General features: G+C 51.3%; 1 protein-coding gene across 2 annotated transcripts; it reads left to right on the forward strand.

Moving 5' to 3' along the window:
- The first annotated feature begins 557 nt into the window (after nt 1-557).
- On the forward strand, nt 558-10661 carry LOC130593289 (endothelin receptor type B-like). 2 transcript variants are annotated; one of them, XM_057398327.1, is made up of 8 exons: nt 558-683; nt 3772-4299; nt 6013-6125; nt 6605-6809; nt 7456-7605; nt 8525-8658; nt 9320-9428; nt 10216-10661. In XM_057398327.1, exons 2-8 carry the CDS (start codon nt 3787-3789, stop codon nt 10363-10365), a joined length of 1374 nt encoding a protein of 457 aa, XP_057254310.1. In that variant the 5' UTR covers nt 558-683; nt 3772-3786; the 3' UTR covers nt 10366-10661. The 2 variants fall into 2 exon arrangements, with proteins under 2 accessions (XP_057254310.1, XP_057254311.1); XM_057398328.1 differs by having other exon boundaries at nt 558-665.
- The last annotated feature ends 235 nt before the right edge of the window (nt 10662-10896 follow it).

Below are 10896 nucleotides of genomic sequence, written 5' to 3' on the forward strand. Positions count from 1 at the left end.
TCCTCAGCACCTCAGGAAGGGCTTGTTAAACTCTGCTCTCTGATGGAATGGAAACCACGAGTCCCCTCTGCCTTCCTTGCTCCCCAGCATTCCCCCACAAGCTCCAGATGGAGCAGCTGCCTCCATAAGCCCTGGGCAGAGAAGGCTTTGATGTCTCTGTTCTCCAAAGGTGGTCGGGGATGCAGGTTCCCTCCCCAAAGCTCAGCCTCGGGGCTGCTCTGCGACGGCAGCTTCCCCCGCTGCCGCCCTCCCCCTCGAGCTTCACTTCTTGACTGTTTTCGCCTCCTTCCCAGGGCAGCGCTGCGCTGCGGTTCTCCGGCTTCACCCTCCTCCATCCCTGTCCCGCGCTTCGCCCATTGGTCACAGGGGCTGGGCTCGGGGGGAGCCCTGTGATTTTGTATATAACCAACCCCTCCGTTCAGAGACCTCAGCACGTCAGGAGAGGGAAGAAACATTCCCCTGAGCACGAGCCCATATGCAACAGCACGCCGCAGGATCTACAACGCCGCAGTTCTCCCCGGGCCTGCAGGACATGCCCAGCAGCCTGTGAAGTGGGAAGGGAAAGAAGCTGATCCCAGAAGCACCTGAAGTTTGTGGTCACGAGGAAGGTGACTGAACTGCATTGAGAAGCTTTGCTGTTCTGTGTGTGCTGATTTGCAAACAAGGTGATTTCTCGTGTCAGGGTGAGTTTTTGCATGTTCCTCAGATACCCCCCCCCCAGCTCCCAAACTTGGACCATGGTGCCTGAGCAGGGACAGGGAGAGGATGGACAAGAAAAAATCCAGCACACCTTGGTGGGGGGGAAGGTCCTTCTGCTTACGGACCAAACTGGGGTCAGGTCAGGGAAGCATCTGGGGATGTGGTGTTGTCATCTGCCTTTATCCTTCTTTTCCCTCACCCATGCCATTTTTGCTGCAATAAATGCTTTTTCTTGCAGAAAAGGTCTGGTTTGGGTTTGGTGCGGTTAGTCTGGCAGAACAGCACAAGCAGAGCTGTTCTTGATGGCAGCCTGCCCTGTGTGTTGTGGTGGAGAGGGTGGCTTGAGATGAGGATACTGCCTGGGATGTGGTGGGCTCCCAGGCAAGAGGAAACCTAAGCCCCCCAGCCTGCACCTGGCACCTTTAAGGCAGAAGCTGTGCAGGGCTATGGCAATGTTTGTCAGTCTCATCTCCTCTCTGGGAGTCATTCTGCAATGTCCATATCCTGACTCCAGTGGTTTCAGCCGCAGTTTGAACTCAGCACAACATAAAGGGCATTTCCACTTCCACGTGTCTAAGCTGCTTGCTAACAGAAGAACCCCAGCCAGGCAGGTGGGATGGGGATGGCCTCTTCAGGCACCGAGTTGCTTCCCCAGACAATCAGCAATATGAGCAAAGTCCAGAGGATTTGGGGTCAAGTGATGCTGACATTGCCTTCACATCTAGGCAATGAACTGTCTTGTTGATGCTCTGTCGTGCCTCATTTTCCCCCCCCCAGCTGAGGAAGGGTTATGCTCCTAAGCACTCCGAGATGCGAGAGCGTGGAGGGCAAGAAGTAAATGGGCTCCTGAGCAGGAGAAAACAATGGTTCTCTTTTACTGAATTGCTGGATTTTAAGTCAAGATTGGGCCGGGGGGGGAGTGCTGCGCTGTGAAGGGGACGGGCAGGGTCCAGTGAGCTGTGTCCTGTGACACTCACATGAGCTTTTCTGCCAAATACCCAGGGGCTGAACAGCCACACCAGGCTCTGTAGTCCTGTGTCAGGGGAGCAGACAACAGCAGCCACTGCTGCAGAGGGCACAGGACATGACTTGCCAGGGATGCTGTGGTAGCACTCTGATGGCTGCTGACTCAAGGAACTTTCTCCAACCCCCCCCGACCGCCCTGAGTGGCAGACACTTGTCTGTGCCATCCAAAGGTGTTTGCTGTGAGCTGCCCAGACCCTCAAGGATCCCAGGCAGGACTTTTGAGCTGGATGCCCTCTCTGATAAGCTGCAGTCCTGTGGGCATGGTGGGGAGGAGAGGAGAGCATCGGTCAGAGCATCCACCCATGAGACAACTGCCCTTGGTGTAGCCTGGGGCAGGACAGAGAGCTGAGGACCTTAGCAAGAGTGCAGACTAAAGTCCCCTGCACTAAGGCAGAGCAGGAATTTGCACCCAGGTCTCCAATGAGTCGGATTTGTGCTCCATCAGGTTATTTATTTCTCTCCCTTTCTTCTCCCAGCATGCAGCTATCTGCATGCCCAGGCATTTTTAAAAAGCCCATCCTGAGGCCTCAACACACAATGAATGCACAGCTGTATCTAGAGAAGCTGTGGGTTTACCTGATGGGACTGGTGGCTCATTTGGTCAAGCCTTCCCAAGGTGGGAACAGCATCCTCCCACCATACCCACATTGCTGGTCCTGGGGTCTCCCTGGTACTGGGTGGGGGAACTGTGCTACAGCTCAGGAGTGCCTTGGCTTAATGGTTCTGGGGAGCAGATCCCTGGGCTGATTGGGCTCAGATCCCAACTCTGCTGGGTGGAGTCAGAGGGAAGATGGAAGTCCCATCTCTAATCCTGTGCGGGTATCCCAATTCCTGCCTAACTGGCTTCTCCACAGTAGAGCGCATCCCAAGGAAGCCCCCAAAAGCTCCTGTTTCTAGCACAGCAATCTTTCCTCCCTTCAAAGCTGTAAAGTTTCATAGTTTGAGAAACAGTTCTTCACCCACTGCAACCAGGGCACCCAAGATCTCTCCCTGTCTGGGACACACACTGGCAGGGTGCTGACATCTTCCACTCCCTCCTTGGGCTCACTTCCCACAGGTGATCATATCTGGATCATCCAGAAGCCCCTTTCACAAATTCCCTTATGCCAGGACAGTGCTACAGCCTCCCCAGCTTCCTCCTGTGGTTGTGGAGCAGAAGTTTAGCTAGTCCTGCCAGAAGGTACTGGCTGAGATTTACAAAGCAGAACCCACTCTGGTGATGATTATTAGCAGTGCTCCCGCCTTGGTGAGCTTGGGAGACTACTGTGCTCAGCAGTCAAAGCTGCACACAGCACAGGGAGATTTATATCCCTGAGTATTGAGTTGAATGGACACAGTGGATTTGGAAAGGAAGTGGTTCAACTAACAATGATGAGGATAGGGAAGGAGGGGCTCTACTGCTCACACATAAACTGGAGTAAGATATCAGGTATCAACAAAGCGTTTCTGGAAAAACCCTTGTAGTGTTTTCCCATCACAGTTCCCAGCAAGGCTGTGCTGGGTCTTTCCACTTTGCACTGGAAAGTGGCCTGTGGTAGCCCATGGGCTCTGCTGAAGAGAGGGATTTTAGTGTGGCTCCAGACTTCCCATGGCATGAACTGGAAGAAAAGGTTCTGCTGGGTCTGTGCCCCCTGGGATGGGGTTTGTGGAATTGCCCAGATGTGCCGGTGTCGACAGGTCAGGTGCCCCAGAACTGCTCCTTCAGTCAGAACTGAATGAGAAGTGTGGGGTGGGCATAAAATAGAAGCCAAATTTGCCATGTGAGCAGCAGTACCAAGATCAGGAGCTGATTTCGGAAAAGGCAGGTGCCCTCATTTGCTGAGATACTGGGTAAGAGGCATAAAAGACTGTTTTCCTTGTAGTTTGTTTTACTGAGCAGGCATGTTTAGTTTTAGGAGCAAAGACTCCCACATGCAGGGGTCTGGCTTTGCCCGATGGGATCTAATATGGAGTTATTTCTTCTCATTGTGATGATGGACTTTCTCATCTCGTTCCTCCTTCCCTTGCTCATCCTGTTCTCTCCGTTGTCCCTCTCTCCATCTGCAGATCCAGTTGAGACCCATGCAAAGGCATCCCACGAGCATTATGAGGACTCCTGCAGCCAGCTTTGATGTTCAGTCCTTAATGGCAAAAATCCCAGCTCCCACCACTCTGGCCATTTTCCTGGCTTGCCTCTTCTCTGGGGCACACAGTCAGACCCCAAGGGCTTTCCAGGAGAGCACCATCCCCTTTGAGGTGCTTAGCCAGGAGCAGGTTTACAGCCTGGTCCAGCCAAGCCTGTTCCAGGATAACAGGCAGTCGAACCACACAGAGAGCGTCTCTGGGAGCACCAGCTCTGAGCCACCCCTGCTGCCTGTGTGTGTGAAGCCCGCAGATATCAGACACATCTTCAAATACATCAACACCATAGTGTCCTGCACCATCTTCATAGTGGGGATCATCGGCAACACCACACTCCTGAGGATCATTTACAAGAACAAGTGCATGAGGAATGGGCCAAATGTCCTCATTGCTAGCTTGGCACTTGGAGACCTGCTCTACATCCTCATTGCTCTACCCATCAATGTGTATAAGGTAGGTTCCATGCGGCATGAGTGCTGCAGAAGCCTGGCAATTGCAGCAGAGGCATCTGGCAGAGGTTGCCCAGAGAAGCTGTGGCTGCCCCATCCCTGGCAGTGTTCAAGGCCAGGTTGGACACAGGGGCTTGGAGCAAGCTGCTCTAGTGGAAGGGGTCCCTGCCCGTGGCAGGGGCTTGGAACTGGATGAACTTTAAGGTTCCCTCCATTACAAACCAGTCTGTGATTCTATGATCTGCTCCCACCTGCCTCTGTGCCCTGGGGACGGAGGCATCAAAATAAGCCTGCTCCTTATTGCATTACATTTTGGCAAGGGAGGCAAGGGAGGGTGTTTCTGCTCTCCAAAGGGTGAGAAAAACATAGACAAAAATCTCGGAGTACATTCCTGGGAAAGCAGAGGTGTTCCCAGCTACAGCTGTGTTATCAGACACACACAAGCATACAACCTTCCAGATCTTTTAAGTCTCATCTAAAATTACAAGTATCACTTGCAGTCTTCTGACATTACAACGCAATGTTAATTTCAGCTGAGCAAAAATTCTTGTTCTTGTGCACTGGGCACACTTCTCAACGTGCAGCCTCAAGCAAATATAGTTTTTATTTTAGATAAATATGGAGACTCTTCCTGAAACAAGGAAGAGAGCTGTATTATAAACCAGGGGCTTCTTGCAGGAGCACTGCCTCCTAAATTTGAGAGGAGGCACAAAATAGAAGCAGGGATACCTGAGCTCTGCAGTAGACCTGAATGAGACCTCGGTATAGAGCAGAAGTGTTACAATATCTGTGAGGTGCATACGAGCCATTACAGCTCTTTCTCACCCACTGCTTGAGTTTTTGGAGCCACAGATTTCTATGAAGGGTTGGAAGGAATGCTGTGAGATGGAGTTAGAGCTTCACATTGGCCTTGATAGTGGAAACAGAGTCCCAGAGGAGTTCTGAATCAAGCTGGCTGGATGCTGGGGGGGGAGAAGGCAGAGAAATTTGAAGTAGGAAGAAGTTGAGAACAACCAGATGTGGCTGTCGGAGGGTCTGAAATCACTGTGAGTAGATACCCTTCAAGTGAAAATGGACTGAAAACTATATAGGTTTTTTAGCTCGAAACAGACACGTTCTCCTGATTGATTTGTCTTGCTGCTGAGGCCAAACTAAAGAGCTTGGTTGAATGAGTAGGGATAACCTCGGGGTGGGTTCCAGGTGTCAGGTTGTGAACCCAGGTTCACTCTCACCCTTATGAGGGAGTGCCCTGGATTTCTTCTGCCTTCAGAGCATCTTGTCCCCACTGAAACCCACTGCTTGCCCCAGCTTAGCCTGGGGCCCCAGCATGTGTTCTATAAGGAATCTAAGTGTGGTAGAGGGCCAGAGTATGGTAAGGGTGGCTTTGAAAGCACCAAAAGAAGCTGTCCTTGCAACCCAAAGCCCATTGCAGCATTTAGGATTCAGATCCATTCAGAGTCTGGGGTCAGGTCCTGGTGTCTGGACCATCCTTCTAACTGTCAACACACCTCACAATGAGCCCCTGGGGAAACGAACAGTTCCCAGTTCAACACAAAACACTGGATAGCATGCTCTGCGTAATCCCAGTGAGGGAACCTCAGAGAGCTTTCAGCTGCTCTCTGTGGGCTTCTCACACCTTGTGGGTAATCACCTGCTTGGCCAGAAAGCCGGACATGATTTCCTGAAGCAGCTTGTTAATGCTGTGGTTCTTCCCCAGCTCTTGGCAAAGGACTGGCCCTTTGGTGTGCAGGTGTGCAAGCTGGTCCCCTTCATCCAGAAGGCTTCGGTGGGCATTACGGTCCTCAGCCTTTGTGCTCTCAGCATCGACAGGTGAGAAGCACTTCTACAGCTGCACTGCCCAGCCTGACCCATATTTGACTTACAGCAGGTACCCTCTCTGTAACTAAAAGGCAGAGTGGAGGGCAGCTTTGTCCCGGGACAAATTTAGAAGTGGGCACAAAGTGCTATCACGTAGAGTTGAAATCTAACAGGAACTGACTCTGGTGACGGTTTATATCCTGCTGGAAAAGGTTGAGGGGAGGGTCATGATCTGCTGGAACAACTGCTGGAGTGGGGGGGAAGGGTGGCATCTCCCCAGTGGCAAGTAGATGTTGGCCAAGGATAGCTGCCATCAAGCCCTTTTATCTGATCTTTCCCATTTCACAGAAAGAGAAGGTTCAAGGGTGGAGAAGGAAGGCATAAGGGAAGGGCTTTTGGGAGCAACTCTGATCTGCACCTTCTCAGCCCCTTCCTGACAGTTGCTTTTCCCACTCTAATCTACTCGTGCTGTGTTTCCCCACACTGGGCAGGTACCGAGCAGTGGCATCCTGGAGTCGGATCCAGGGGATAGGAATCCCCATGTGGAAGGCAGTGGAGGTGATGCTGATCTGGGCAGTGGCCATCGTGCTTGCAGTGCCTGAAGCTATAGCCTTCGACATGGTGGAGCTCAGCTACTGGGAACAACACCTGTGGGTGTGCATGCTTGCCTCCGAACAGAAATCCAGCTTCATGATGGTAAGTACTCTGTTGCACCCCAGCTGCAGTGCAAAGGGGAGGGAGACACAGGCAACAGAAGCACCTTCTCTCCTTGATTCGATGCTTCTGCATATGGCTTCTTCTAGCCATCAGAGTGAGCACAGGGAGAGCAGTATCAGACAAAGGACTGTAGTGGCAAGGGGCAGACTTGCTTTGAATATGGGGCCAGAAATCAGACCTTATCATCCTTATGCTATGTCATGTCTTCACCATCCACATAAGAAGGTCCTAACACATCTCAGGAAGCTTCAGAACCTGTTTCACTGTCCCAACAGGCCAAAAAGGGTCTCCACAACCAGTCTGCATGGGTAACCTTTATCACAGGGCCCCCTAAGGGCAAGCAAGGGAATGAAAACCCTTATATACAAGAGCTCCTTGCAACTGGTTCTTGCACAGGAGTGCTAAATGGGACTATCAGCCAGATGGAAACCAGCCTTCACTGCTTTCTGTTAGAACATGTGCCTTGCAGGAAGATACATGCACTTAGCACAGGAGCTGACACACTTCCACACATCAGAAGTGTCTGATTTGGGCCAGCATCACCATCAGGGCCTGGGTCATCTCATGCCCCACTTATCCCCTCACCTTTCCTCACTTTCCAGTTGCTTTTTCCCTTTGCCTGTAGTTCTACCGTGATGTGAAAGACTGGTGGCTTTTTGGCTTCTATTTCTGCCTCCCCTTGGTATGCACTGGCATCTTCTACACCCTCATGTCATGCGAGATGTTGAACAAGAGAAACGGCATGAGAACTGCTTTGAATGACCACATGAAACGGGTAAGAAAACCAAGAAGGCAGAAACTGGTATCTTCCAAACAGGAGGGAGAGCTATTGAACGGAACATGTGCTGTGAAGGACATGTATGAGCACAGAGAAGCTGTGGCTGCCCCATCCCTGGCAGTGTCCAAGGCCAGGTTGGATGAGGCTTGGAGCAAGGGGCTCGAATGGAAGGTGTCCCTGCCCATGGCAGGGCCTTGGAACTGGAGGAGCTTTAAGGTCCCTTCTAATCCAAACCATTCTGTGATTCTATGATTCTATGAGCTAACATAGCCTGAGGGAGGTCAACAGATACTGGCACACTGGATTAAGGGAGATAGGCATCCAGCTTTACAGTGCCCAACTTCAAGGACATCCCAAACCTTATGACCATAGACCAGCTTGATTTCCAGCTTCTTATGGTCATTTATCCTTGGCTATGCTATGCCAGCCCAGATCACACCAAACTGGACTGAATGCTGAAGATGCCTTATCACAGACAAGGGGTACAGGGAAAGAGTTATTTACTGTCCCCTCCTACCCTTTGCAGAGTGATCCCTTGAGGCAGACCAGCTGGTTGTCACAGTAAGATAGAGTGAAGAGTGAATGGATGATGGATATCCCCCTGGATTATGATATACTCCCCATGTTCTGGGAAGTGTCACCCCAGCAAAGTCACCAAGAGCAATGGTGTGAATCTGGTCCATATTGTGCTGCTCATACCCTGCACACTGCTGCAGCCTGGATCTCAGAGTCTTCTTCATGATACAGGATTTGGAGCCTGCAGATTGTTCTTTGGACTCAAAATGGGTACCCAGTATCATCAGACTACAGAAATTACTTGAAGGGCCCTTGCTCAGCATGGGGAGATGGTGCTTTGCTACATCTGTACTCTAATGCTCAGCCAGACCCCTTCTCCCTGACCACCTTCTCTTCACAGCGCCGGGAGGTGGCCAAGACAGTGTTCTGCCTTGTGGTGATCTTTGCACTCTGCTGGCTTCCGCTCCACCTCAGCCGCATCCTCAAGAAGACCATCTATGACCAGATGGACCCCAACAGATGTGAACTGCTCAGGTAAGGACAGCAGCAAGAGGGCACTGGGCTGGTAGTCCTGATGGGCACTGGTGGAGGCTCTGTGGGCTCTCATGGCAGCCTGGTGGGGTTGCCTTCCAAACACTTTGTTTCAGTAGCTCCTATTCTAGATGGCATTGCTCTCCCAGGCAGAAGCAAAGGGCATGGGGGTCCATTATAAGAGGAGAAATTAAAATTTGAAATGTTTCTATAAAGCTATGGGTTAAAGAGGGCTCCTGGGCAGAGAAACATTCCCTGAAGGGCTACAGGGGATGCAGCACATCTGAGGACTGTGCACACTTTCTGACACATGGTAGGTGCCCATCTTCCCCTCTCCTCTGTACCCATCACACCAAAATCCAGTTCAGACCAGACATGGCTACTTGAGCCTGCTTGAGTTTGAGAATGTCAAAGTCACCAGGGGAAATCAGATCTCATGCTTTTGGTTTCCTTAGGAAATGCGCCTCTCAAGAAAAAGCGTGGGGCAGTTGCCCATTTGTGGGAGGGACTGTTTTGTGCCGAGCTCTGTGTTATCAGTCACCAGCCCTCCATAGAAGCAGGCCCCTGGGCCAGGCAATGTGCAGGCAGTTTGGAAACCCTGCCTCAGTTCTCTGCTCTGTGAGCTTCCAACACGCCTACCCTCCTGTCTTCCCTCTGGCCTCAGTTTCCTCCTTGTGATGGATTACTTTGGGATCAATATGGCCTCCCTCAACTCCTGCATCAACCCTGTGGCTCTCTACTTTGTCAGCCGGAAATTCAAGAACTGCTTCCAGGTAGGATTGATCCCTCCAGAGCTCCTGGCTACAGTGACTGTTCACAGACACTGGCATAAGCTCCCATGGACTAGACACAGCACAGACAGAGGCACCCCCACTGCAGCGGACTTCTGAGCTCCTGAGATAAGTGGAAAGGAGCTGCCACCAGCCCACAGGGCTCTCCCATTTGCTCATATTCTGATCATATTTCTCCCAGTTTTTGCCCTTGCTAGGTGCCTCTCCTTGAAGCTTCCAGTATGCCAGAGCTCGCTGCCCTCTGATGGGGATGCTTTTGCCAGTGCAGGACAAGCAAAAGAAAAAATCCCTCTCATTCTGAATCAGAAACATCCCCACAAACCATTAGACTAGAGACAAGGGGTGCTTTAAACGTTGATCCCAAGTTATTCAGAGATCATATTCAGGAGTAGTGGAGCCCTGAGAAAGGAAGGGGATGAGATGAGAAGGGACAGAAACAGATGGGAAGGGAATCACTTCCTAGATGCTGTGTCAAAAAGAGCTGAGCCCAGCTAAGCATTATCTGTATTTTCTGTCCCCCAAGGATAAGAAAACACAATTGCAAAAAATACCCAAGATTTTGGTGTCTTTGTTTCCAATCCTCACCAGCCCTATCATGGAAAACCTGCTCCCAGCAGATCTGCAGGACGGCAAAGTTCAGAAGTGCAGGCTGCGATCCCCAGCCTGGCACTGTGCAGGTTGACTTGCCAACATCAGTAAGGGAATATTTCCTCCTGTTTTACCCTGTAGCCCACACCTGAAATCTCTCCCCACTTTTGTTTCCTCGCAGTCCTGCCTGTGCTGCTGGTGCCAAAGATCCACTCTGAGCATTACACCGACAGATGACAAGGGCTCTGTTGGGAAGTGGAAAGCCAACGGGCAGGAGCTTGGGGTGGACCGGAGCAGCTCCCGCTTGAGTAACAAGTACAGCTCTTCCTAAAGCCATGCCTCTGGCAGGGCCAAGAGGAGAAGGCTCTGTGCCAGAATGGCAGGACTCCTCCATTACTCTCGCATGGCTATTTCCTGGCTGGGCCTGAACAATTTTTGTCTTCATGTGATAACCCACCTGGAAGGAGCTGCAGCATTTCACTAGACCCCTGGGACTAGCTCTGAACACAGGCTCTGTACCATTCCGATCCATCCCCTGGTCTGAGCCACTTCTGGAGGAGAGGGAAGAGGATGCAGATCCTCACATGATTTTTCATTTCCTTGCAGGAAAAGCAAATGACTTATGGCCATTTGTCTTGGTTGGAAATGTGGGGTCGGGAGATGTGTTAGAAAAGGAAAAGAAGGTTGAGATGTGGTCACATTGAGATGAGTGTGGGATGAGGAGGAGGGGGAGAGGACCATGAGTGACAATTTCCAGCTGAAAAAGCCAAAGAAAAGGTTTGGTAACATTCCTTATCATCTCCCTCTGTGATTGGGACAGTTTGTCCCTGCACAGAGCCAGGATAAGATCCTGGCCACGTGT

This window comes from Pezoporus wallicus, unplaced genomic scaffold (genome assembly GCF_028554395.1).
Source record: "Pezoporus wallicus isolate ANWC-B61680 ecotype Strahan unplaced genomic scaffold, APGP_CSIRO_Pwel_v1 contig_5105, whole genome shotgun sequence".
NCBI classification, from domain to species: domain Eukaryota; kingdom Metazoa; phylum Chordata; class Aves; order Psittaciformes; family Psittacidae; genus Pezoporus; species Pezoporus wallicus.